At 32.7% G+C, this 27415-nt stretch overlaps 1 protein-coding gene and 1 long non-coding RNA gene across 2 annotated transcripts in view; one reads left to right on the top strand and one right to left on the bottom strand.

The window, feature by feature from the left end:
* The window catches only part of PRKAR2A (protein kinase cAMP-dependent type II regulatory subunit alpha), a 118166-nt gene that overhangs the window by 27198 nt on the left and 63553 nt on the right, over positions 1-27415 (bottom strand). Inside the window, exons 4-7 of the mRNA XM_003762239.4 lie at positions 26816-26899; positions 25451-25557; positions 9539-9692; positions 2279-2380 (exon numbers count right to left, since the gene is read on the bottom strand). Coding sequence (XP_003762287.1) covers positions 2279-2380; positions 9539-9692; positions 25451-25557; positions 26816-26899 — 447 coding nt within the window. The remainder of the gene's footprint in view (positions 1-2278; positions 2381-9538; positions 9693-25450; positions 25558-26815; positions 26900-27415) is intronic.
* Positions 6781-26999, top strand: LOC116422371. The gene is made up of 2 exons (XR_004232986.1): positions 6781-7092; positions 26753-26999. It is a non-coding gene; the product is annotated as an uncharacterized LOC116422371 (long non-coding RNA).

Raw genomic sequence — 27415 nt, 5'->3', positions numbered from 1 at the left:
AGTGGATAACTTTTTTCAGCATGAATCCTTTGGAATTGTCTTGGATACTGTATTGCTGAAAATAGCAAAAGCATTTGATTTATCATAATACAATACTGCATGCAGTTAGTGTGTACAATATTCTTCTTGTTCTGCTCATTTCATTCTGTGTCATGTAAGAATATGTTTAACTGAAATTCTGCTTGCTCATCATTTCTTATGGCATAATAGTATTCCATTACAAGCATGTAACACAACTGATAGGCACTCATTCAATTTCCAATTCTTTGCCACCACTAAAACAGCTGCTATAAATATTTTTGTACTTATTTGTTCTTTTTCATTTATGGCTTTGAGATACAGACCAGTAGTGGTATTGCTGGATGAAAGGATATCACATTTTTATAACCCTTTGGATATAGTTCCAATTTATCCTCCAGAATGGCTGGATCAGTTCATAACTCCACCAACAGATCATTAGTGTCTCAATTTTCCCACATCCTCCCTGATGTTTATCATTCTCTTTTTCTGTCATATGAGTCAATCTGAAAGGTGTGAGGTGGTAGCTTAAGAATTTTTTTCATTTGCATTTCTCCAATTTAGAGGATTTTTCATATGATTACATGTCTCAAAACTTCCTTTTCATATCCTTTAATCATGTCAATTATCTCTTTTCATAAAAAAAAAACCCTAAAAAACTCATTCTCTCACTTACTCTTAGCATCTCTGTCAGCTGTTTTTCCCAGCTAAATTTCAATTAAGTTGTCAACACTCATTGCTTCCAATTCCTCTCCTCCCCTGAAATTCTAAACCTTCTGTAAATTGACCTGGGCCTTTTTATTCAATTAAAATTGCTTCCTTGAAGTCATCAGTGATTATTTTAAAATCTAATGGCCACACTGGAGAGACTTACACGAACTGATGCTGAGTGAAATGAGCAGGACCAGGAGATCACTATATACTTCTACAACAATACTAGATGATGACCAGTTCTGATGGATCAGGCCATCCTCAGCAACGAGATCAACCAAATCATTTCTAATGGAGCAGTAATGAACTGAACTAGCTATACCCAGAAAAAGAACTCTGGGAGATGACTAAAAACCATTACATTGAATTCCCAATCCCTATAGTTATGCACACCTGCATTTTTGATTTCCTTCACAAGCTAATTGTACAATAATTCAGAGTCTGATTCTTTTTGTACAGCAAAATAATGTTTTGGTCATGTATACTTATTGTGTATCTAAGTTATATTTTAACATATTTTAACATCTTCTGGTCATCCTGACATTTAGGGGAGGGGGTGGGGTGGTAAGAGGTGAAAAATTGGAACAAGAGGTTTGGCAATTGTTAATGCTGTAAAGTTACCTATGTATATATCCTGTAAATAAAAGGCTATTAAAAAAAAAAAATCTAATGGCCACTTCTGAATCCTTCTGAACTTATCCTCAACCTTTTGGAAGGCTTTGACACTTCTGAGTATTGATAGTCCTTTTTTCCTGGATGTTCTTTCCTCTGTAAGTTTTCACAACACTTTTCTCCCTGCTTATCTTCCTTTGATGGATCTTCAACAAGGTCACATCCTCTAATTATTATGTTATTTTATAAATATTATATTATAATTATCCTCTATTACACTGTTGTAGAGTCCTCAAAGGCCTTTTCCCTGAGTCTTCTTTTTTTCTCCCTCTAAAAATATCTTGCCTAATAATTTCCTTACTTTCTACAAGTTAAGACATCTTTATATCTCATCTCTACATAGATAATTCCCAGATCTACACATCCAACCTGAACTTCTCTCCACATTGCCAGTTGCTTTTTTGGTATCTCAAAATTAATGAGGTAATAAATAATAATAAACATATTTCTTTCACAAATTCTCCCTTCTTCCAAAGGCCTTCTGTTGTTTTTACTGACTTTTCATTGTATATATCCTGTATGTATAAAATGGCTTGCACATTCTCTTCTCCAATAGAATGTAAGCCCTCTGAGGACAGGAATAATGTTTTTGCTTTTTTTTTTTTTTTTTTTTTTTGAAAACAGGCTTTTACTATCAAGTGTGGCACATAGCAGACATTTAACAAATGTTTGACAAAAAATTGTTACTTTTTATTTCACTTTATATCTTCCTACAGATAAAAAAAATTGAGTTTCCTCAGGGCTTTTGTTCATTCCCAGAAAGTAAAACATATCCACATGACTTTTACCAAGAATTTTGGTAGATGAATGCCTCCTCAAACTGGCATTCTTTATATTCCCAAATGAAACAACAGTCTCTTTCTCAAATAGGCCTTACCTCTAGGGATTTCAGTAGGGGCACAGATTCAATAAACGATTCAAACATTTTCCTCTTCTTTGCATTGTTTTTCAATATGATTCTTCTGAATGTTATTCGGTCCTACAAGAAAAATATAGAAATTGTAACTTTTACATGTAAATGTTAAATGTCTATCAAATTGCAAATAGTATTGAAAAAACTAAATCTTTATGAAAATGTCACTTTAGTCATGGAGTGATGTCATGGCAGAATACTGAGAGAAAATGCCAAAGTGTCTGGCATAGATGAAAACCTGGGAAATCTATCATTTTGTCTATGGCCCAGTGGAGTTCTAGATACCTTCAATTATAATTCTGTAAATTACTAAAGCAAAATAAAAAATAAAACACAAATAAAAAAATTAGTCAGCAGAAAACTTCTTTATCTAATATGCTCTACAGAATCCAAGAAACTTCAGAGATAAGCTATTAGTTTCCATTATGGAAACAAACGACTTAGAGTAATAATCACTGTTCTCCCTATGTCCTCTTTCTCCAGATACATTAGAATATTAATATTTATCCATAGAGCATGATGTTAAAGAGTCCAAGGGGTATACAAAGCTTCCTTGGAGGACTTAAAATTTAACTGGAAAACCAAGACACAAACACATGATACAAAAACAACCTATTAACTGCCAAATGAAGCACTATGGTAATTTAGAGACAGAATCCTAATAGGCTAGATGGTAAAGGAAAGTTTTGTGAAAAAAGTAGGATTTAAGCTAGGCTTTGAAGAATAAATAAGATTCAGAGAGATGACAGGGGAGGCACACAATGAGCAAGGGCAAAGAATAAGTAATATTTAAGTTATGTTTGTGGCTATAGCCTGAACTTTTTTTTATAGATGACCTACCTTTACTAATGCCTGAATGGCCATTAAAGGGATAATGATAACATATTTAATAAAAATTAAAAGTCTGGATTCTCAGATGATTCTTTGTTTTACATTGTGTTGTTGTGGGCAGAAAAGCTTCTGGAAATTATAACCATGACACCTTATAAAACTGGCATGAGCAATAAGGTCATGATAATCTGAGATTAATTTGCCAGATTAGCCTTGGGCTTCTCTCCTCAATAGAATTTTGGAGAAAGAACTATGCTATCTTTATTTTTTCCCCTGTTAGATAAGGTATTGATTCAGATTATAAAATGTGTGCTTTTATATGTGCAAAGCACATAAGAATGTGCTGTAATGTGAGCAAAGTGCTGTCCTCACAATTATTATTGTTCTCATTTTACAAATTAGGAAACTGAGATGTATAATGGCAGAGCTAGTTTAAGTATAACTGAGGTAGTAAGTGAAGCCAGGTTTCCTGAGACCAAGTCCAATACTCTATCCGCTTTAGCAAGCTCCTTTTCCTACTTATTTTTCAATGTATCTCTGAAACATTTACCCAAAATGATCAACATTCAAAGAGTTGCATGCTTCCTGGACTAAAGGTAGCTAAATGTTGAGTAGAAATTACAATAGAGGTTAGGATTAAAGAATCTGTAATCCCTGTTTAATGTGAAAAAATGATCATTATACAATTTAAAATTAATCTTCAGTATATAAACTGGAAAATGTAATATAAAATGGTCCCCTTCATAGAAAGATGAAGAATTTATATTATTAAAATGACCCATGAACCAAATCATTTCTAATGGAGCAGTAATGAACTGAACTAGCTATGCCCAGAAAAAGAACTCTGGGAGATGACTAAAAACCATTACATTGAATTCCCAATCCCTATATTTATGCACACATGCATTTTTGATTTCCTTCACAAGCTAATTGTACAATAATTCAGAGTCTGATTCTTTTTGTACAGCAAAATAATGTTTTGGTCATGTATACTTATTGTGTATCTAAGTTATATTTTAATATATTTAACATCTACTGGTCATCCTGCCATCTAGGGGAGGGGGTGGGGGGGGGTAAGAGGTGAAAAATTGGAACAAGATGTTTGGCAATTGTTAATCCTGTAAAGTTACCCATGTATATATCCTGTAAATAAAAGGCTGTTAAATTAAAAAAAAAAAAAAATGACCCATGAATAAAACAAAGTCAAAAGAATAAAAAAAGAAAGATGATGTGAAATATCTTATTTGAAAAATAGCTGACCTGGAAAATAGATCCAAAAGAGATAATTTAAGGATTACTGGATTACCTGAAAGTAACACTCAAAGAAAGAGCCTATATATCATCTTTCAAAAAACAATTAAGGAAAACCGCTTTGATGTTATAAAACCAAAGGATAAAATAGAAATTGAAGAATGTGCCAATCACCTCCTCAAAAAAAAATCACAAAATGAAAACTCCCAGGAATATTACATTAAAATTCCAGACCTCCAAAATCAAGGAGAAAACACTATGAGCAGCCAAAAACAAACAATTCAAATATTGTGGTGCCATAGTCATGATCACACAAAATTTAGCTGCTTTCATATTAAAGAAACAGAGGGCTTGAAATATGATATTATTGAGGGCAAAGGAGCTAGGATTACAAGCAAGAACCACTTACCCAGCAAAAGCATAATCCATCAGGAGAAAAAATAGGCATTTAATGAAACAGAGGATTTTTAAGCAATCTAATGGAAAGATCAGAGCTGACGAGAAAATTTGACATTCAAATACAAGAACCAAGAGAAGTACAAAAAGGTAAACATGAAACAGTAATCATAAGGGTCTCAATAAAGTTAAATTGTTTACATTCCCTATTTGGGAAGATGAGACATGCTACTTCTAAGCCAGAAGAGAAGGTATGGGTATGACCTGAGTATGTTGAAATGATATCTCCCTCAAAGTAAAGGAGTGATATACTGGGAAAAGGGAAAGGGAGAACTGGAAAGATTTTCTGATAAAAAGGTACACAAGGAAGAGATTTTATAGTGGAGGGGAAACTGCCAACGGGTGAGTGAGTAGAGGGCAATGCCTGAATCTCACTCTCATTGGAATTGGTTCAAAGAGGGAAGATTAGATATATACATTCAATTGTATATACAAATGTAACCTACCCAGTAAGGTAATATGAGGGGGAAGGAGATAAGTGAAAAGTGATAGAGGAAGAATTTTTAAAAAGACAGATTAAAGGAAACTGTAGTTAGAAACAAAATAAAGACTTTTGAGGAGGGGTAAGATAAAAAGAGAGATAAACTGAAGAAAATGGGAGGGAAAGAAATACATAGCCAGTAGTCATAACTGTGAATGTGAATTGTCTCCTTAATGGGTAGGAGAGGGGTGGGAAAGAAGAAGAGAATCTGGAACTCAAAATTTGAAAATATGTTTAAAAAACTACTCACTAAAATATATATATATATATATTATATATATAGCATATATATTTTTAAAAATGAAGTGGCACATGATTTTGTCACCTTATTTATGTATATTTTTGTCTTCAGTATATTTCTTCTTTAAATCATCATAAAAAAGATGCCAATACCAAATAATCTTCCTGAAAACTCTGTTTATTAGACCACTGCTCTGCTGAAAAAACCTTTAGTTTCATCTCCAATGCATGTTCTATCAAGTCCAAACTTATAATATCTTAACATTCAAACTCTTCTATTATGTATCCTAAATTATTATATCTCTACATTAATTTTTTTGATTCTAGTTAAAACAGTTTATTTACTGTTCCCTAAATATTGTGTGTGTTTCTTGAAAGTTGTTTCTTTCATGTGGCACGATTTCTTTCAAAATCCAGCTCAAATCTTACATCCTTCACAAATTTTTTTTCCTAACCAGGTCAGTTGGAATGGCATTTCCTTCCCAGAGCAATTTGTTTGCATAATTAATTTATCAATAAATCCCGAAGTTTCTTATGAACTTATAGAACTTTCAATTACTTAATAAATATATTGATTAAATATGTTACCATTATTTAACTTTTCATGTATTACTATTTTCTCCACTAAACCATTTTACAATTTTTTTAAACATTTATGTTTTAACCGGCACTTGTTTGTACTTTTTGGTATCCTTCAGATACTTTTTGGTATCCTTCAGAATAGGTCTTTGAGCATGGCTGTTGCTACTTCTTGAACACTTAAGTTTACTATATAAAACACTTACAATTTATCTTTACTGGAATGTCAATAAATATTCATAAATAGACATTAGTGACAAACAGATCTGTCTTTTACCTAAAACAAACCATTTTATATTAGCAATTCAAATTCATAAGCTTAAGTTACTTTATTAATTCATATTTACAGATAATCTAAAAAACTCTTGTGATTCCTTCCATTCTGTCAGCGTTATTACAGAAGCAGTCATTTCTTTTTCTTTGTTTTATGGGCTGACTTGGGCAAAGAATTCATCTACTGTCATCTTATAGGTACTCCTAAATTGTTTAAAGGTCTGAACTAGAGGAAGGACGCCAGTGAGTTGGGCAGATCCTCCACAGAGAACTTAGAAAGTAAGTAAGAATCGCATAGAATGAGAAAATATTGATGAAAAAAAAGTAGCATAAAATAACACCATCCTCCAGTTTCAAGACTTGTGGATTTAGAAGACAGAAGACAGAAAATGCAACTCATTTTATATATAGAACTAGAATTTGCATGAACAATAACATCTTTCAAAAAATAATAATAATCACTTTTAGTAATTTCGTCATGACACCAGATCATAGTAAGTATCAATATAGAAAAAGGATAGGTAGATTTAAGCATTGAAAAACTTGATTTTATTTGATCACTTATAGGATTTTCATGTATTTCTTTTTACCTTGTAGAACAAGCTACTAATGAAGGACATATGGAAAATGACATTTCATCTGCAAAGACATCAGAGCACCTTTAGAGGTATGGTCAACAACAATCAGTAATCTTTTTTTTTTTTTTTTTTAAACAAGAAACTCAAGAGTTTTCCACAACAGAAAGTATTTTAATTCTAGCATCTTAGATAAAATGCTTAACTGGGAAGTAACATATTTTGTGGTTATCAGTTTTTCCTCCCATATAAACCTTGTAGTCTACTGGTGTCCGGAGGTAGATTAGAAATGAGGCAAGGTCAATAACTTTAATTATCTAGTGTTTGACAAACCCAAAGACCTCAGTTTTTGGGATAAGAATGCATTATTTGACAAAAATTGCTGGGAAAATTGGAAATTAGTATGGCAGAAACTAGGCGTTGACCCACACTTAACACCGTACACCAAGATAAGGTCAAAATGGGTTCATGATCTAGGCATAAAGAATGAGATCATAAATAAATTGGAAGAACATGGGATAGTTTACCTCTCAGACCTGTGGAAGAGGAAGGAATTTATGACCAAAGAAGAACTAGAGATCACTATTGACTATAAAATAGAAAATTTTGATTATATCAAATTGAAAAGTTTTTGTACAAACAAAACTAATGCAGACAAGATTAGAAGGGAAACAATAAACTGGGAAAACATTTTTACAGTCAAAGATTCTGATAAAGGCCTCATTTCCAAAATATATAGAGAATTGATTCTAATTTATAAGAAATCAAGCCATTCTCCAATTGATAAATGGTCAAAGGATATGAACAGACAATTCTCAGATGATGAAATTGAAACTATTACCACTCATATGGAAGAGTGTTCCAAATCACTATTGATCAGAGAAATGCAAATTAAGACAACTCTTGAGATACCACTACACACCTGTCAGATTGGCCAGAATGACAGGGAAAGATAACGCGGAATGTTGGAGGGGATGTGGGAAAACAGGGACACTGATACATTGTTGGTGGAGCTGTGAACGAATCCAACCATTCTGGAGAGCAGTTTGGAATTATGCCCAAAAAGTTATCAAAGTGTGCATACCCTCTGATCCAGCAGTGTTTCTACTGGGCTTATACGCCAAAGAGATACTAAAGAAGGGAAAGGGACCTGTATGTGCCAAAATGTTTGTGGCAGCCCTGTTTGTAGTGGCTAGAAGCTGGAAAATGAATAGATGGGCATTTATTGAGTAAGTTGTGGTATATGAATGTTATGGAATATTATTGTTCTGTAAGAAATGACTAGCAGGACGAATACAGAGAGGCCTGGAGAGACTTACATGAACTGATGCTGAGTGAAATGAGCAGGACCAGGAGATCATTATATACCTCAACAGCGATACTGTATGGGGATGTATTCTGATAGAAGTGGATTTCTTCAACAAAGAGAGGATCTAACTTTGTTTCAATTGATCAAGGATGGACAGAAGCAGCTACACCCAAAGAAAGAACACTAGGAAATGAATGTAAACTGCTTGCATTTTTGTTCTTCTTCCCAGGTTATTTATACCTTCTAAATCCAATTCTCCCTGAGCAACAAGAAAACTGTTCGGTTCTGCATACATATATTGTATCTAAGATCTACTGTAACCTCTTTAACATGTATAGGACTGCTTGACATCTGGGGGAGAGGGTGGAGGGAGGGAGGGGAACAATCGGAACTGAAGTGAGTGCAAGGGATAATGCTGTAAAAAATCACCCTGGCATGGGTTCTGTCAATAAAAAGTTATTAATAAATAAATAAATAAAATAAGTTAAAGTCACACACACACAAAAAAAGAAAAGAAATATTGTATAGCCAGAATCTTTAAAACCACTTTATAGCTATGAATTAGCAAAAGCAAAAATCAGCCAAGCCAAGACTAAGTTTTTTTTTTTCTCTTAAGCATTGTGACTAGAGTGGAAATCACAGTCCTTGTTCCAGACAATGGATCTGGTTTAAGATTAGAAATCTTTTTTTTTTTTTCTTTTAGATCAAATTTATTTGCATGCAATCGTAAAAACCCACTCTAGTCCATTAAGACTGGGGACCGTTTACTCTAAGGTTATATATTGCTAGCAAGATAAACAAGAGAGCATGCAAATAAATTTGATCTAAAAGAAAAAAAAAAAAAGAAAAAAAAAAAGAAATGAGGCAAGGTAATGTTCGTGGATATTGAAAATGCAATAGTAATTTCCCTGGACTGCTTATCAGATTAATTTGTTAAATTCTTTCTTCCTCTTACCTGACAAACATGAATAGGAAAAATGGTATATACTTTAATAAATTAACAAAATAAGAATTTGTAAATGCTTATTATGACTCCAGCCAAACCACTTTGGGAAGTAGAAGAATGTATTGTAAAAAAAAAAAAAAAATCTGATGTCCTCATGCCCAGGGGAACATATAAGCAAGCCACCATGACAAATGATGATCACAAAGAGGACAAGAACAGAAAACAGGAGATATAGGAAATTAAAGGACAGGACAGGTAAATGAAAGCATTTCCTCCTACTTACCAGGCCCCACAATGAACCTTCTGTTGTGGCAACTATGGTTGCAGCTCTTGGAGTATTGTACATCAAAGCAAGTTCTCCAAAACTGCCACGATTATCATACAGGCCAACACGGTTCGTTTGATTATCTTTTGTTACCAAAATATCATATGAGCCTCTGGAAAAACAAAGATGTTATACAGTTTATTAGATAAAATTATTTCCAACAAAAGTCTATTTATGAACTCTTTGGGGTATATGCCCCCAAGAGCTTATAAATAGGTTCATAAATATACATATACACACACACAGAGTATGTACCTGGTATATGCTCTATACCTTGATTAGAAAACTTTAAAAGCCCTTGTTATTTTAGTTGAATTTTGAGCCATTCAACTTTTTCTGTACTTAACACCATTCGCTCCCATATTCTCTAGAGAACTGTTCCTATCATCAGCCCTTCTTTCTTTATAATTTTCCATTTCTTCCTATCTACTGGTTCCCTACTTGCTGCCCATAAGCATGCCCGTTTCCCCTAATCTAAAAATAAAACAAAACAAAAACCCTCACAAGAACCCATCTTGCCCACCAACTGTCTATACTTTTCCTGACCCTTTCAACTAAACAGATGCAATAAGACCAATATAGACACTGACAACCGTGTATAAGTACAAAAAAAGATGAAGAAATAAAAACAAAATATGGAAGCAATTATTATTTTGTTCAAGATATATATATATGTGTATATATATATATGTGTGTGTGTGTGTGTGTATATATATATATACACACACATATCAACATGGAGATTATGGTTACATTTATGAACATTTGTTTATTTTTTTGGTAATTGCTACTAAGTTTGAAATAATGATAAAATAAATATTTAATACTTCAAGATGCTCTAATTTCATTAATGTGGTAATTACACCTACTATTCATGCAAAGTACAACCCTGTATAAATTAGCATATAATCTCTGAGACTGCCAATGGCTAACAAAAGAGGAAGTTCCTATGGCTAATATGACAATAAGCCTCTGTGAATATATCTAGGCTTGTCCACAGATAACAGACACATAGCTACTTATTACTTGTAACCTTGGGGAAGTTACGCAATACTTGAGAAGTTCAGTTCCTCATCTCTAAAATGAACAGTATAGATTTAGATAACCTAAGGTCTCTTCCAGCTTTAAAACTATGATCCTATGGCACTTTCCTGCTTGGTAGGACCTGAGAGAGATTATTAAATTCTTCTGGAATAACCTTAGAGAGCCCAGAGTCACTTTCCTTCTCCCATGAAGAAATGGAATACAGTTTAAAAAAGAAATAAAACAGGAATTCCTATCTGAGATGTCCTTACTTTAACTAAACTGAAAGTATTTTATAATGAACATTTAAGGCTGAAGTTTCATAAAAAATAAAGAATAGAAAAATGGGAAGAATTAATTATGTGAACTGATACAGAATGAAATAAGATGAATTAGGAGAAAAATATGCAGAGATTATAATAATATAAATAAAAAATATTAAAATGAAGCTAAATAGAGTAGAAAAAATAAGTAAGGAATGGAAAATAAAATTCACTACATAGGTGTAGGTAACGAATTATAAATGGCCTTGATACCCAGCTTAAAACGAGCATCTGAAGGTGGGGAGAATATATATTTCTAACACAATCTATGTCACTCTAAGTATATGATGAAAACAATAACCTTTCATATACCCTACTATAAAAAATCCATTATTAATGATGTCAGGGACCACATATCAGGTTAAACAAACTATGGGTCTTTTAAAAAGCCAGGATAAAACAGGAAACCAATGCAAAGTCTAAAATGGTGGAGAGTGGTTCAATGGGGACTCTAAAAACTATAAAACCTTTGTCTCACAAGTCAAGTTGGTTGAATTTATAATGAAAGCTGGCATCACTCACCAATGAAAACTTACTCAAGCATAATCTTCCTTTATTATCATTATTACTTTTAAAAATAGCCTTTTATTTTCAAAATACATGCAAAGATAATTTAAGATTCATCCTTGTAAAATCGTGGATTCCATTTTCCCCCATTCTCTTCTCCTTCCCCCTCCTCCCCTAGATAGTAGTGTAATTCAATATATGTTAAACGTGCAATTTTTCTATACATAAAAAACGAGAAAGAAAGAAAAAGCAAACAAACAACAAAAAAGGTAAAATACTATATGTCATGATCCACATTCAGTCCCCACAGTCCTCTCTCCAAATACAGATGGCTCTTTCTATCCCAAGTCTATTGGAACTGCCCCGAATCACCACATTCATCACAGTTGATCCATCACATAATTTTGTTTTTGTATGTACAATGTTCTCTTGGTTCCATTCACTTCACTTAGCATCAGTTCATGTAAGTCTTTCACTAGCATCAGTTCATGTAAGTCTTTCTAGGCTTCTGAAATCATCCTGCTGATCTTTTTTTTTTTTTTTTAATTATAGCTTTTATTTTCAAAATCCATGCAAAGATAATTTACATTTACCCTTGCAAAACCCTGTGTTCCAAATTTTTCTCCCTTCTTCCCTTCCAACTCCCTCCCCTACGAGCAAGTAATACAATATTTATTAAACATGTGCAATTCTATACATATTTCCACATTTATCATCCTGCGCAAGAAAAATCTTATCAAAAGGGAAAAAAATGAGAAAGAAAAAAAAACAAGCAAATAATAATAAAAAAGGCAAAAAACCTCCCTACTTTGTGGTGATCTACATTTAATCCTCACAGTCCTCCCTCCTGGTGCAGATAGCTCTCTCCATCACAAGTCTGAATCACCTTATTGTTGAAAAGAGCCATGTCCATCAGAGTTGATCATCACCTAATTTTGCTGTTGCTATGTACAGTGTTCTCTTTTTCTGTTCACTTCACTCAATTCATGTAAGTCTCTCCTGGCCTTTCTGAAATCATCTTGTTGATCATTTCTTACAGAACAATAATATTCCATTACAGTCATATGACTTAACTTATTCAGCCATTCCCCAATTGATGGGCATCCACTCAGTTTCCAGTTTCTAGCCACTCAAACAGGGCTGCCACAAACATTTTGGCACATACAGGTCTCCCTTTCCCTTATTTAGTATCTCTTTGGGGTATAAGCCTAGTAGAAACACTGCTGGATCAAAGGGTATGCACAATTTGATAGTCTTTCGGGCACAGTTTCAAATAAGCATAACCTTCTAGAGCCAAGTTTCTTAAACTGTGGGTCATGCTCTCACATGGGATTGCATAACTAAATGGGGGGACCATGAAAAATTTGGCAATAGGAAATGGTTTCTGAACATACAATGACAAAAAATTCAAAATCAAATGTGTAATGAATCCAAGAATTTGCCTGTGTTAAATTGTGCAACTTCACTGTAGCCTTAGTCCTGAATATACAACATGTGCATACTGTAAACACCATGCAACACTAACAAACGCTGCTAGAAATACCTCAGCTTAGGTTCAAGACTATTATATGTTGTGAAGTATAGTATTTTTACTGTACCTCTTACAAAAACATAATAGTTTAATTACTGAAAATAAAAACTTTAATATTCTCCCACTATCATTTCTTAGCATATTAAGCATCAAATTAACATTTTTAGATTGTGTTAGAATGTTTCCTTTAAAAATTGCTGATATTGCCTTCTTTTTTACAGAAACATAAGTGTTTAACTGTAGCAAGTCAAAAGTCCTTTAATAATCTTCCTTTATCATCACCACTGTATATGTAAGTGTAAACATCAAAATTTAAATTAAGCATAAACAAATGTAATTTCATTAACTAGACCTAGTATTTGAGAAATTAATAGTAATATTTATATTTAAGGAAAAAAATATTATTAAGTTATGGATAAGTGGCTAAACTCAGACAGAAGAGGTAAAATTACTGAATTATTGATGATAACTTGGCAATCTTTACTACCAAGTTGTAGTATACCTACATTTACAAAAAATAAAAAATGTCAAATTATTTTTGTAATACGAGTTGACTTCTAATAATGATGATATTGGAAAAATCTCTTTGCTTAATTTATAAAGAAGTTTTGGTCTTACCATTTTCCAGTTGACAAATGGTCAAAGGATACGAACACTTTTCAGATGAAAAAACTGAAACCATTTCTAGTCATATGGAAAAAAAATGCTGTAAATCACTATTGATCAGAGAAATGCAAATTAAGACAACTCTTAGGTGCCACTACACACCTCTCAGACTGGCTAAGATGACAGGAAAAGATAATGATAAATGCTGGAGGGGATGTGGGAAAACTGGGACACTGATACATTGTCGGTGGTGGTGTGAACTGATCCAACCATTCTGGAGAGCAATTTGGAACTATGCCCAAAGGGCCAAAGGCCAAAGCCCCAAACTATGCTCCAGCAGTGTTTCTATTGGGCCTGTATTACAAAGAGATCATAAAATAGGGAAAAAGAGCATTGTAGCAGTCTTTTTTGTAGTGGCAAGGAAGTGGAAACAATAGATTCCCATCAGTTGGAGAATGGCTGAATAAGTTATGGTCTATGAATGCTATGGAATATTATTGTTCTTCAAGAAATGATCAGCAGGATGGTTTCAAAAAAGCTTGGAGAGACTTACATACTTTGATGCTAAGTGAAATGAATAGAAGCAAGAGAACATTGTACACAAACAACAAGATTGTACGATGATCAATTTTGATGGATGTGGCTCTTTTCAACAATGAGATGATTCAGGCCAGTTCCAATGGACTTGTGATGGAGAGAGCCATCTGCACCCAGAGAGAGGGGAGTGAGTGTGGATCACAACACATTATTTTCACTTTTGTTTTTGTTGTTTGCCTGTGTTTTGTTTTCTTTCTCATTTTTTTCCTTTTTGATATGATTTTTCTTATGCAGCATGATAGTTGCAGAAATATGTATAGAAGAACTGCACATGTTTAACATATATTGGATTACCTGCCATCTGGGAGAAAGAGGAAGGAGGGAAAAAATTTTGGAACACAAGGTTTTGCAAGAGTTAATGTTGAAAACTATCTATGCATATGTTTTGAAAATAAGAAGCTATGTATGTATTTTTAAGAAAGAACAGGACCCCCACCCCCAAAAAAATTATAGTTCTGGCTGTAGGAAGCATGAAACCAGCCAAACTAAAATGACATATTAATAGCAAGCATGAAATAAACTGCAATAAACAAAAGGAATATTTTGAAAGATTTTTAAAATCTTTAAATGAAGAAAAACAGTGTTTTGAGAGATTTGTTACTATCAATAAAAAGCATTTACTTTCATCTTAAGAAACTTTTTAAACTGCAAAAACTAAAAAGTTTACATGATAGGAGAAGATCTCATGTTGACTTGCTGCTATTAAGATGTTAGAAAAAGTATGGGAATGAAATTTTAAAATTCCTTTATCAAATGATACTGTTTCCAAAAGAATTTCTGAAATTAGTAATAACCAAGTCAGCAGCTTTTAAGAGAAGCCCAGTTTGCAATTCAGTTAGATGAAACAACTGATATTTCTAACATGGAATAGTTATCAATTTATGCAAGATATGTTTAAAAGGAATTATGAGGAATTATTGTTTTGTTGCCCTTTGGAAGGACACAAAAGAAGGGAAAATATATATCTTAAAGTCAATAATTTTTTCACAAAGGTTTATAATGGAAAAACCGTGTTAAAAGTCTGTAAAGATGATGCTAGAGCAATGATGAGCAAGTATGTTGTATTTATAATAAGAATTACAACTGACAGTAATTAACATAGCACTTTTACTCACTGCATGATCCACTGGGAAGTATTCATAGCCCAAAAAAATATAATCAGAGTTAGATGTTGTACTTCTTAATGCTATCAAAATCGTTACCTTCATCAAAAGCTGTTCCCTTAATAGCTGTTTGTTTTCAAACCTTTGCAAAGACATGGGCTCTGACCAGAAAACCTCACAACTACATGCAGAAGTAAGATGGTTTAACGTGCAAGTTAAACCAATTACTGAAACTGAAAAATGAAGTTGTTATATTTTTGACTGAGCAGAAATCCAATTTTGTTCATTTTTTTCATAATGACTTATGGATTTAAAAAATGCATTATTTGTTGGATTATTTAGGGGAAAAAAACCCAATGATTTAAACATGTCACTTCAAGGGAAAAAAATGTAACATTTATATTAATTTATATTAAAGGACAAAATTGAAAGTTTTACTAAAAAGTTAACATATGGAAAAATAGGCTAGAAAATGGTTCTTTAGAAGTATTTATAGCTACAAATGATTTTATAATTGAAAATAATCTTCCTCAAGATTTAATTGTAAAAGTTATACCTGATTATCTGAAGTGCCTGGAGATACAGTTTCAGAAAGACCTCCCTCAAAATTCCATAAACCATGCTTAACTGAAATAAAAAATGTCAGTCATCTGCCATTACAAGTTCAAAAAGAATTTGCTGAGTTAACAAGTGACACAGGTTTAAAGTTTAAGTTTCCTTAAAAAACAACAACAACAACAAAAAACCCATTAAATTCATTTTGGCTTGGGAAGAGGACAGAATACCCAACAATTACGAAATGTCCCTAAACAGACTTCTGCTATTTTGTACTACATATTTATGCGAAGTGTTCTGAGTATTGATTATAAAAATCAAAATATCAACTCTAAGTACTCATAAGATGCTCTATGTCCTGCAATACCAAATATTCCATCATGATTTAATTCTTTGGTATGCAAATTTGTTTTCATCTTTACTAACTGGTAAAATTATATATCTATATGTATACACACACATAAAATTTTGTTTTAAAATAAATTTATTTATGATTTACTATCAATAAATGTTTGATTTGTATACCTATTTTATATGCCTATGTATCTGGGGTTGTGTAAACATTTCTTGGGTGAGAGGCGGTCATGAGTGGAAAAAATTGAAGAAGTCCTTTTCTAGAAAAAGGAAATATGGTTTTTATACAGAGAAATTGTTTTACTAGTTCACTGAAGAGTTTAAAGGGAATAAATTACATATGTAGATAAAGGGAAATCAGGAAAGTAAGCTATTTAAAACTTTGGACAATGATATACCTGATGTGTGTTTGTTTTTTTTTAACGTAACCACAGGATTGTTTTAATATAATCAGAGTTTAGAGACAAGGAAAAAAGAAAAACAATACTCAGATGCTTCTCTGGATAAAGTAGAAATAGTGGGACTCTCAAGGAACTGGGATCTGAATGATCAGTTGTAATTTAGGAAAGCAAAGAACCTAAGAATTCCTGGAGTGGATGTCAAGGGACCCGGATTTGAGATTTGTTTCTACCACTACTAATTTCCTATGGTAATAAACTTCCTGAAAACAAGAATCAAATCTTATCTAAATTTCTTACCTTCCTGGTCATGGAATAAATGTGCACCCTCTCCCTGCGCTTTGATTAAGTAGGTACTCTCTACTTCTGGCTTACCCTCTGCCCTGCTCCACTCCCACCCATCACATATAGGTCTGTTACCTGCCATCCTAGAGACAGCTCTACCTTCAGGATGACTCGGTGTTTAGGAAATCCCTTGTCCAACTCTGCCTTATCCAGAGAAAGTAATTAGATTTTTTGATTGTTGTTTTAATGAATTCTTGATTTCCTTAAGAGATGCATGCAGTCTTCCACTAGGAAAGTGAAAGGCTTGCTATACTTTGCCCAAAAAACACATGGAGTAATGTGTTCAATTTTGGGCACTGCCCTTTAGGAAGGGCATTGATAACCTGGGAGGCAAACCAAAAGGGTAAAGTGTATGGAGTCCACGCCATAGGCCAATCAGGTGCAAAGCCCCAGGAGAGACACAAGAGCTATCTTCAAATACCTTCAAGGCTATCACATGGGAAGAGATGTTTGTTCTATTTGATCCCAGAGAGTAAAAGCAGAACTAATGGACAGAACTTGAAAAGAGGCAAAATTCTCAATGGAAGGGAAAAAACAAAAACAAAACCACTTTCAAATGATTAGAGGTATCTAAAAGTAAAGATAGTGGGTTTTCTCCTCACTAGAGCTATGTATGCAAAAGCTGGATGACCATTTCTGTGTAACAGGGAATTTTTTTCAGGTAATGGTTGGACTAGATAGTCACTGGGGTTCTGAAGTTCTCTGATGGTGTGGCCAATCATACACATTGTGTTGGTGTGGTTCTCTAATCTTGAGATTTCTCTTGTAAAATGAAGGTGATTGCACTAGAAGTCCTCTATACTCCTTCCAGCTTTAACGTTTTATGATGTTTATGAACTGGGACAAGCCAGTGCCCTAGAAGCAAAAGGTAGGTTTAGGATAGGGAAAGGTTGAGAAATAATCTAGTCTCCTGGAACAATGGAATTAACTCAGTGTCTTAAAATTCAAGTACATGCTTAAATGGTATGCATTCATGCAGCCAATAACCCCCTTCTATGAACAAAATGAAGAATGTAATTTAGGTGAAATAATTTTCTGGGGAATAATTATGAAAACATACTAAAAGAAATGACATTCATTTTATTCAGTATATAGGATGTCTCATTTCTTCTGGGGCCATATGGGTAAGACAACTTAAAGCAAGATATCTGGAAGAGGAGGCATTAACCAAACTTCTTAAATCTTCCTTTCTCCTACTTAATAAGAACAAGATACGATTATTTCTTCTAAGGTTATACCTTATGTTATTGCAGTACTCTCTAGGTTTATAGAATAGTAATAAAAACACTTAAAACCTAAGGAATTTAAATTTAAAAGAACCTCATTTATTCAACTCAAGTTGTGTTTATTTCAAAAACAGCTTCAAGTAACTCAGGTTACATACATCTCATGCATAGAGAACCAAATAACTAAAGTGTAAAAGATGGCTCAGAAAACTCATAGTTATAAAGGTTTTGAAGGATTCTCAGGAAGTTCTTATTTTTTGCACAGAACAAAGAAAGAAATGTAGCTATTTGCTTGGGCAATTTTTTATAATACATTATCTATTGATATTTTACCATTCTCTCAATATTTTGTAGGCTACCATCAAGCTCATAAATCTTAATGGTTTACTTTTGAATGTATCTATTAATTTCATGAGTAATTCTTATAGATTTATTAATCTTGCAAACTTTTTATGCTATCTTCTCTCTACTGTACTTTCCCATCCTTTCATTTTGTTTTCCAAAAATTATAAACAATTTTGTTTTGCTCAACCTGTTGGGAGATCATTGCTATTCCTAACTCAAGACTTGAAACTTGTTTTCCAAGTGACTATGTTTATCAATGTAGGAAATATGCCTCTGTATGAAAAAATGCATAATTTATTTTTCTAGCACAAAGATCCAAGTTACACAGGATTTAAATGGGTATTTATTTACTTACTTTCAAAATGATTATTTGAAGTTGAATTTCTTTGAATGTTAACTAATATCATATAAAAAGACATAATATATTTATAATGTATTTAATGAGTGTTCAGGCTGGTGGTAGGAGCAGCAAATATAAAGAATAGGAACATACTTATGATTTCATTGATGAAGGAACTTTACCAAAGCAAGTAGGTCCCATCTCTGCAACTAATACACTGAGAAAGTTACCTAGGGTAACCCTAGTTACCTAGGGTAGTTACCTAGGGTACCTTGAACTTGGGTTGTCCAGGCTTCAAGACTAGCTCTCTTATCTTTATAGTCTTGTTGAGAAAAGGCAAAAAAAAAAAACCAATGTGAGATGAAACAACTGAGAATGGGAGTTTTTATAGAAGAAGTATTTTTTTTTAAAAGGAATTTATGAATTCCTAACCAAAAATTCTCTAAAACCCATTACCATTTGGGTAAAATTACATAGTTAAAGAATAGGGAAAACTGTCTTAGAACATTAACAGACCACAATTAAAGTAACTAAAGCATTCACATAAAAATAAACGTACCTAAACAAAATGAAAACTCTCTTCTACATACTAGTTAATTACTATTACTATTTGTGATGATTAACTCTATTTTCTGATTGGTATGAGATAATTATATCCCTACCTACTATAGCCAAGTAATTTTAAAGATATAATAGGTTCCAAAATGTAAGTTTTGGCCATAAGGGAACTGAAGGATAAAAAATGTGACTGAACGGAAATATCTAAGGAATAGCAGGAACTGGGAATGATATGTTAAAAGATCTTAAATTTTAAAAAGGCTTAAAAGGAAAAGGAATGAACTGAATTAAAAGCAAAATCTCTAGCTATCGGGAATAATCAAATGATAGATACTACCTCTGAGACATATTAGTTGTATTATGATAGGCAAATAATTTAATGTCTCTGAAATTCAATTTGTTTCTCTGTAAAATGGACAAAATAATACCTCACTTGTTTCACAAGGTTGTAAGAAGAACTGAATGAGAACATGTATATAAAATGTTTTGCAAAACCAAAAGCACTTTACAAATGTGAATTGTTATCTCATTACTGTCTCATCTCTTTCAACATATTTCATACAGAAATGCTCCTGGAACAAGTTGCTATTTAGGTGTGCCTTTACATATAACTGATTCTTTTTTTTTTTTTTTAAGTTCTATGAATTTTTACAAATAAAAACTATTTGCAGGTGAAAAAAAGTATGCAGGGACACATTCTTCTTCTATAGAACTGCTAAAAACATCCTTTAGTAGAAATCTTGTGGCAGATATGACAAGATGTATGATGTTGTCCAAGTTGTTGTATATACCTTATCTTCTTCTCACATATCTTTGATTTTCTTTGTTTCAGGATCTTTATTTTGAAAGTATTTTGTTTCATATACCTTTAGAGATTATAAGTATTTGATATGGTAACAATTATTTAAGATATTGAAATTTTTGTGACTCAATATTATAGCTACATTAATATTAGGTAAATCTGATCTGTGATAATGGTCCAGTTTCAATTCTATAAGATTCTTTGAGGTTTGTATATGTAGTGTATTAGATTTATCATCTTTCAGACCATGGAAAATAGAGAGCTTTTGATATGTAATTCTAGAAACCAGGTCATTTTGTGTTATTTAGCACGTGTTATATTTTACAACTTGCAAGTAATATGCTGTTTAGGTATTACTATTCCTTGTATAATCAACATTGAACTTTAAATATTCAGGCTCCTTAAGGTTATCCCTTCTGGTGACAAAAAGTGCAATTCAGAATTGTCAACATCATTTACTCAGTTTCTAAAAACAAATTCACATAATTCAGTCAGTTGTGAGATGCTTCTTTGTCAATATTTAATTGACTGGGTTCAGGTGGGTTTTACCATAGAAAGCAAATAAGAGTCAATTCTTAGCCATTTTATTATTATGTTTATCTAGAAAAAGTCCAAGGATGAGCATTCATCTCATAAATACATACATATATGCATGAATTTTCTGTTGACTGTTCCTCAAGTGGATAAAATGATTTATTTTAAAAATTAAACAAGAGAACTGAAAAACAAGTTCATCTTCTATAGACACACAAAAAATTGGACATTTCTAGAAACAGACAGGATGAAAGGAACAGCATGTACAACATCCTATTTTCACAAATTTTAAGTTTTTTGTAAGGTTTTCAAACCATAAAAGTTTTCATCTGATGTGGGCAAACACTGCATGCTTGATAACATGGCACCATCTATTACAGTCTATCATGATATTCTAGCCTCAGGGTACTATTTTTTAAATTCTCAGTTTTATTTTGAAGTTTTTAATTCCATACATGGATTTGTAATATTTTAGTTTAACATCTGGTATCTAATTTCTGAGTCTGGACACTTGTGTCTTTCCAATATATATTCTATTTTGTGACCTGTAGTAATATGTTAGGCAGTTTCTATCATTTCACTGAATAAACTGCTTCAAAGAATAAAGTCGGTGAATGAGTCTGTGAAGGCAAACCTTTCTGTAATTCCTGGTGGCAATGATGTAATCCTGAATTCTTATTATAAATTCTTCTACCTCTATAAATAAATCTGCATATCTCAGCCATTAAAATACTGTTTTCTGGTTGAATTGAATATTGCCCTTTGAGTACATTATTACTATACTCTCGGATAGTAGTAATTTTACAAGCTCTGAAGATCAACAATTTTGGTAATATTTGACAAATCTCATGGTACATATCTTTAATATTGTTTTACGATGCATATATGTTCCAAAAGTATCTGAATAAAATTTCAAACCTGTTTATAGTGTGCCTTTATCACACCTTTCAACTTTCTTCCTCTTTTTGGTTGTTAATACCTCTATAGCTGTCTTAGGTTAATGAGCACTTTTCTGTTAATATCATACAGATTTCTACGTGGACACTTTCAAGAATTATCATCCATTTTACAAAGTCAAAAAATATTGATTTTCATTGCGTAAGTGTTAATTGTTCAAAAGCAGGGAAATAATTTTTACAGCTAGTGTTTCTGATAAAGATCTCATTTCTAAAATATATAAAGAACAGACTCAAATTTATAAGAATACAAGTCATTCCTCAATTTATAAATGGCCAAAGGATATGAACAAATTTCAGATAAAGAAATTAAAGCCATTTATATTTATGAAAAAATACTCTAAATCACTACTGATTAGAGACATGCAAATTAAGGTAACTCTGAGATATTACTTCACACCTCTCAGATTGGTTAAAATGACAGGAAAAGATGATGATAAATGTTGGAAGGGATGTGAGAAAACTGGGACACTAATATACTGATGATTGAGTTATAAAATGATCCAACCATTGTAAAGAACAATTTGGAACTCAAAGGCCTCACAAAGACTATAGAACTGTGCACACCCTTTGATTCATCAGGATCTCTAATGGGTCTGCATATCATAAAAGAGAGAAAGCAATATGCATGCGCAAAAATATTTTTAACATCACTTTTTGTAGTGGTAAGGAACTGAAAACTGAGCATATGCTCTTTAGTTGAGGAATGGCTGAATAAGTTACGAGATATGAATGTAATGTAATATTCCAATAGACTTGTGATGCAACCCAGAGAGAGAACTATGCATACTGAATATGGATCACAGCATAGTATTTTCATCTTTGTTGTTGTTGGTTTGCTCGTTTTTATTTTCTCATTGTTTTCCTCTCTTGATCTGATTTTTCTTGTACAGCAAGAAATATGTACAGCATATTGTATAGCAAGTATATGGAAATATGTTTAGAAGAATTACACATTTGTAACCTATTTGGGGTCTAGGGGAGGGAGAAAAATTTGGAACAGAAGGTTTTGCAAGGGTAAATGTTGAAAATTACCTTTGCAATGTATTTTGAAAAATAAAAAACTATCTTGAAAAATCAAATAAAATATGAATGTAGAGAAAAAAAAATCTTAAAAAAAAAAAAAAAGAGGGAGAAGAACCCACATGTGCAAAAAATATTTGTAGCTGCTCTTTTTGAAGTGGCAAGGAACTGAAAAATGAGTGGATACCCATCAGTTGGGGAGTGGCTGTATAAGTTATGGTATATGAATCTAGTAATGGAATATTATTGTTCTCTAAGAAATAATGAGCAGGTTGATGTCAGAAAAACCTGGAAAGACTTTTATGAACTGATATTGAGTGAAGTGAGCAGAACCAAAAGAACACTGTACACAGCAACAGCAAGATTATATGATGATCAACTGAGATGATTCAAGAAAATTCCAATAGACTTGGAATGGAAAATGCCATTCTCCTCCAGAGAGAAAACTATGGAGACTGAATGTGGATTGAAGAATAATGTTTTTATCTGTTTCTTTTTCTGTCTTGTGGCATTTTCCCTTTTGATCTGATTTCACTTGTACAATATGACAAACATGGAAATATGTTTAAAAGGATTTTAAGTGTTTAACCTGTATCAGATTATCTGATTACCTGGGGAGGAGGGAGATAAGGAGAAAAATTTGGAACATAAAATCTTACAAAAAAGAATGTTGGAAACTATGTGTATTTGGAAAAATAAATACTACTGGGGGGGGGGGGAGAGTGTTAATGGCTCTAAATATGTTCTTCCCATTAAGAACACTTTTGACTTTAGAAAGCCAATTAGTCTTTTGATATAGTGAAGCCTTATCCTTGACAGCCTAGGTCCAATTGTAGTATGTTGAGAATAGGATCAAGATATTTATAAGCATCATCTCTTCATCCTTTGGTTTAATATGGTTTCCAGATTCAGGCTTAAAACAATTAGCTTTTTGTCTTCCTTGGTGCATATGAAGAAATTTATACTTATAGAAGGAACATTTTTACATTGCTGAAAAAAGTTTTCTTAAGATGAAGTAATAAACTAATGTCCTTTCAGTAAAATTACATAAACGTCATTCATATACATCAAATGACTAATAAGATGTTTTGGTATAATTCTCTCTTTGACTTGAATGATATAATCAGTTCTATTCAGAAGTGATGATGAATTTATAGCTAAACAAAACTATATCCAAGTTACGATATATTTTATGTCAACGGCTCCTAACTTTACTGTATTGGTGATGTATAATAAAAAAAAAAATTAGGAAATAAGTTTCATCTTCTAGATGCCCATAGAAAGTATCCTCGGAGGCAGCTAGATGGTTCAGTGGATAGAGCACCAACCCTGAAGTCAGGTGGACCTGAGTTCAAATCTGACCTCAAGACACTTAACACTTACTAGCTATGTGACTCTGGGCAAGTCACTTAACCCCAAATGCCTCAGGGAAAACCCCCCCCCAAAACAAACAAAAAAAAACTGTCATATGTCACTCAGCCCATGAAAGACAGTAAATTTCTGATGTATAATTCTAGTCACCAGGGCATGTCTTTTATTCTGAATGGATTTTATTTTATAGTCTGAAGTACTGTGTTGCACAATATTGGCCATATTCTTGTATAACCTTCACTGATAATTAATTCTAAACTCTAAAAGATAACTTTTTGTAATTTCTAGTGACAATGACCAGGTTCTGAATTGCCATCATAAACCTATCTGCTTTCATAAATAAATTTATATTACTTAGCTACTTCTTTGATGCTTCTTGGGCAATATATTGTTGGCTGAGTTCATATAGATACTGCCTGGCTGACTTTTTGATTCCATTCCTGGATTATCACCATTTCCTAGTAAATCAATTTAAGCTACTTTAGACAAGTCCAATGGCATGTAATTTTTATTGGATTTGCTATTGTTCAGTGAAGTGATGTCTATCCAAAAGTATTTTTCAAGTTTTTAACTTGTTTATCAAGTGTTTTGATGAAAGAATATTAATCTTTCTATACATTCCTTAAGGTGATAAAATCAATGTTTCATTAATATGAATTTTTGTGATGATGATGAAAACAGAACTTGAAATAACTTGGGAGTCATGTCTAGAGACAAAAGGAAAACTGTCTTATTGAACTTGAGTGGGTTTAGAGGGAATGGATTTGGATATAATTTATATAATTTAAGTTCTGAAGGTTCTAGAATCCATAAACTTAGGTAAATTAGCTGGATGGAGAGGGTGGGTTTCAGATCACTACAGAAAACACAGTTCTGACTTAGAATTAAGGGATCACAGCTGGAACTACCAAAGAGTTTCTGATGTCTTCAACAAAGGTCAGTCTACCCAACACTGGTTTCTAAAAAAATGGTATAATAGCAAATGTCATCTTTAAGATGACCTATACCAGATCATTGTAAGACACAAGAGAATACCTATAGCTGATATATGTATATGGCTTGCATTTACTTAATTTCTCTGTTAAATAAAGGGGATCTGAGATTCTAAATGGTTTACTATGAAAGAAAAAAAAACCCCAACAAAGGACAATTGAGGCAGGCCATCATCTCAAAGTCTTTGTGGAAAAAGAATAAAGTTTTTGATCCCTTGGAATCCAGGATTTCCCTGAAGAGGTGTATAGCATATTCTATTGAAGGTTATCTTAGGGAAGTGTTCCATAGTCACAATCATTTAAGGACTTTGAATCAGGGGTCTTATTTATATTACTGATGCAATAAATTGACTATACAACCTTTAAGGTTCAGTTTCCTACCGTTCGATGACATAAAAGTTATCACCATCATCCCCCTGGTCAATGACATGTTCTTCAGACACCACAGTCCTCTCAAACATGGCATCAAGGACCTCAGACAACTGTTCCTACAGCATAAACAAAGAACAAAGGATGACATTTTGTTGATGAGAAGGACTGAGAAGGAGAGATAACTTAAGATAGCTCCTGAGGACTACAACTTATCTCCAATGGTTGTGCTAATCCTACTTTGGCTTGTTGCCATTTTATAGTAGATTCTAAACTATATGCTTTTCTACTATCTAAGAGAAATCTGAGGCTATTTGTAATCCATAAATTGGCAATACACTACAATCAGCTGTTGGAATGCCTAAAAAACACAGATCAAGTGAATCTGCAAGTGATTTCTGAAACAGTATTATCATTAGAAAGGCAGAGGGACATAAAAGAGGAGAGAGCCAGACTTGAAGCCAGGAACATCTGAGTTCAAAACTTGGTCTTTGACATGTAATATCTGTATGATTATGATCAAGTCTCAATCCCTCTGTGTTCTATACCAGAAGCAGTAGGTCCTGAAGCAAATTAAAATGCAACTGGAAAAAAATAACAATACAATGGAACATAAATTATACTCCCAGAGATTTTTACATATGATTTAGTGGTCCTATTTCTATTTGAATGAGATCCCACTGTTCTAATGAACTCTCTAAGACTACAAGTTGTAGTGAAGGTATACATTGAGAGAGGTCATGTCATTACTCAGAAGTTTCCAAATAGTATTAGTAGAAATCAAAGGCCCAATTTTCATCCCTATTATCATTTTTTATTCTCTATTTTAAAATTTGTTTCTTGTATATAGAAAATTTTGGGGCCCAATGTTTCTTTCATTTTAGTAGATTACTTAATCCATTCACATTTAAAGTCACAATTATTAAGTTTTTGATAAGTCATTTGTTGCTTTTATTTTTTATTTATTTATTTTTGCTGAGGCAGTTGGGGTTAAGTGACTTGCCCAGGGTCACATAGCTAGGAAGTGTTAAGTGTCTGAGGTCAAATTTGAATTCAGGTCCTCCTGAATTCAGGGCTGGGGCTCTATTCACTGCGCCACCTAACTGCCCCCTGTGGCTTTTATTTTTTAATACCTTTCCTTTACTGAGTCATCACTGTGCCCCTGATTAATTTTGATTAACAATAACTAATTTGATGCTTATCTATTCTTATCACTTTTGTTTATTTAATCTATTCCAAACTTTTTAAATTTATTTAACTTTCTCATTTCTTTCATTTTATTTATTTACCTATTTTTTGACCTTTTTATTTCAGATAATAAATAGCAAAGAAACTGATTGAGTACTATCACACAAATGCTTTTCATACTGCTGTTACCTGATCGAGATTTTTGAAGAGAATGATATCTTTGCAAGCTTCCTGAAGTCTGGATCTTTGTTCATCAGACTTGGGATGAACCACCTACAAAATAGATACAATTAAAAACTCATTTTCTTTTTCTAGAGAGTGAAAGATTACATTGTTAGATCAAGAAAATTATGATATATTTCTTTCCCCTTAAGAGTGGAGGAAAAAAGAGACACTAAATCTATTCATTGCTTCAGTCAAATCAATCAAGAGTAGTTAGTTATAGATCAGAAGTCATCTCTACCTACCTATTAATCTAAGAAGTTTATCTACAAAGGAAAAACAGAGTACACATCAACTGATCTAATAACAAACAACATAAAACCTACATCAGACAAGTACTTCAAAATTGGTTTTGTCTCATCTTATCAAATGTCCTATAAATATCTTTTGTAAAAAACTTATCATGAATTTGGCAATGCATTTTACAAAAATGGATATTTCATTATTTTTGAACAATAAAGGGAATTTTAAACATTGAAACATTTCAGAAATCTTTCAAAAGATATTAATGTCAAAGTGTATATATCACAGACTTATTTAACTTTTCTTTAAATTAGAAACACATTT

The sequence above is a fragment of the Sarcophilus harrisii genome, chromosome 1 (genome assembly GCF_902635505.1).
Source record: "Sarcophilus harrisii chromosome 1, mSarHar1.11, whole genome shotgun sequence".
Lineage (NCBI taxonomy): Eukaryota > Metazoa > Chordata > Mammalia > Dasyuromorphia > Dasyuridae > Sarcophilus > Sarcophilus harrisii.
The sequence above is the reverse complement of the archived record's forward strand: the minus strand, read 5'-3'. Positions and strand labels throughout refer to the sequence as shown.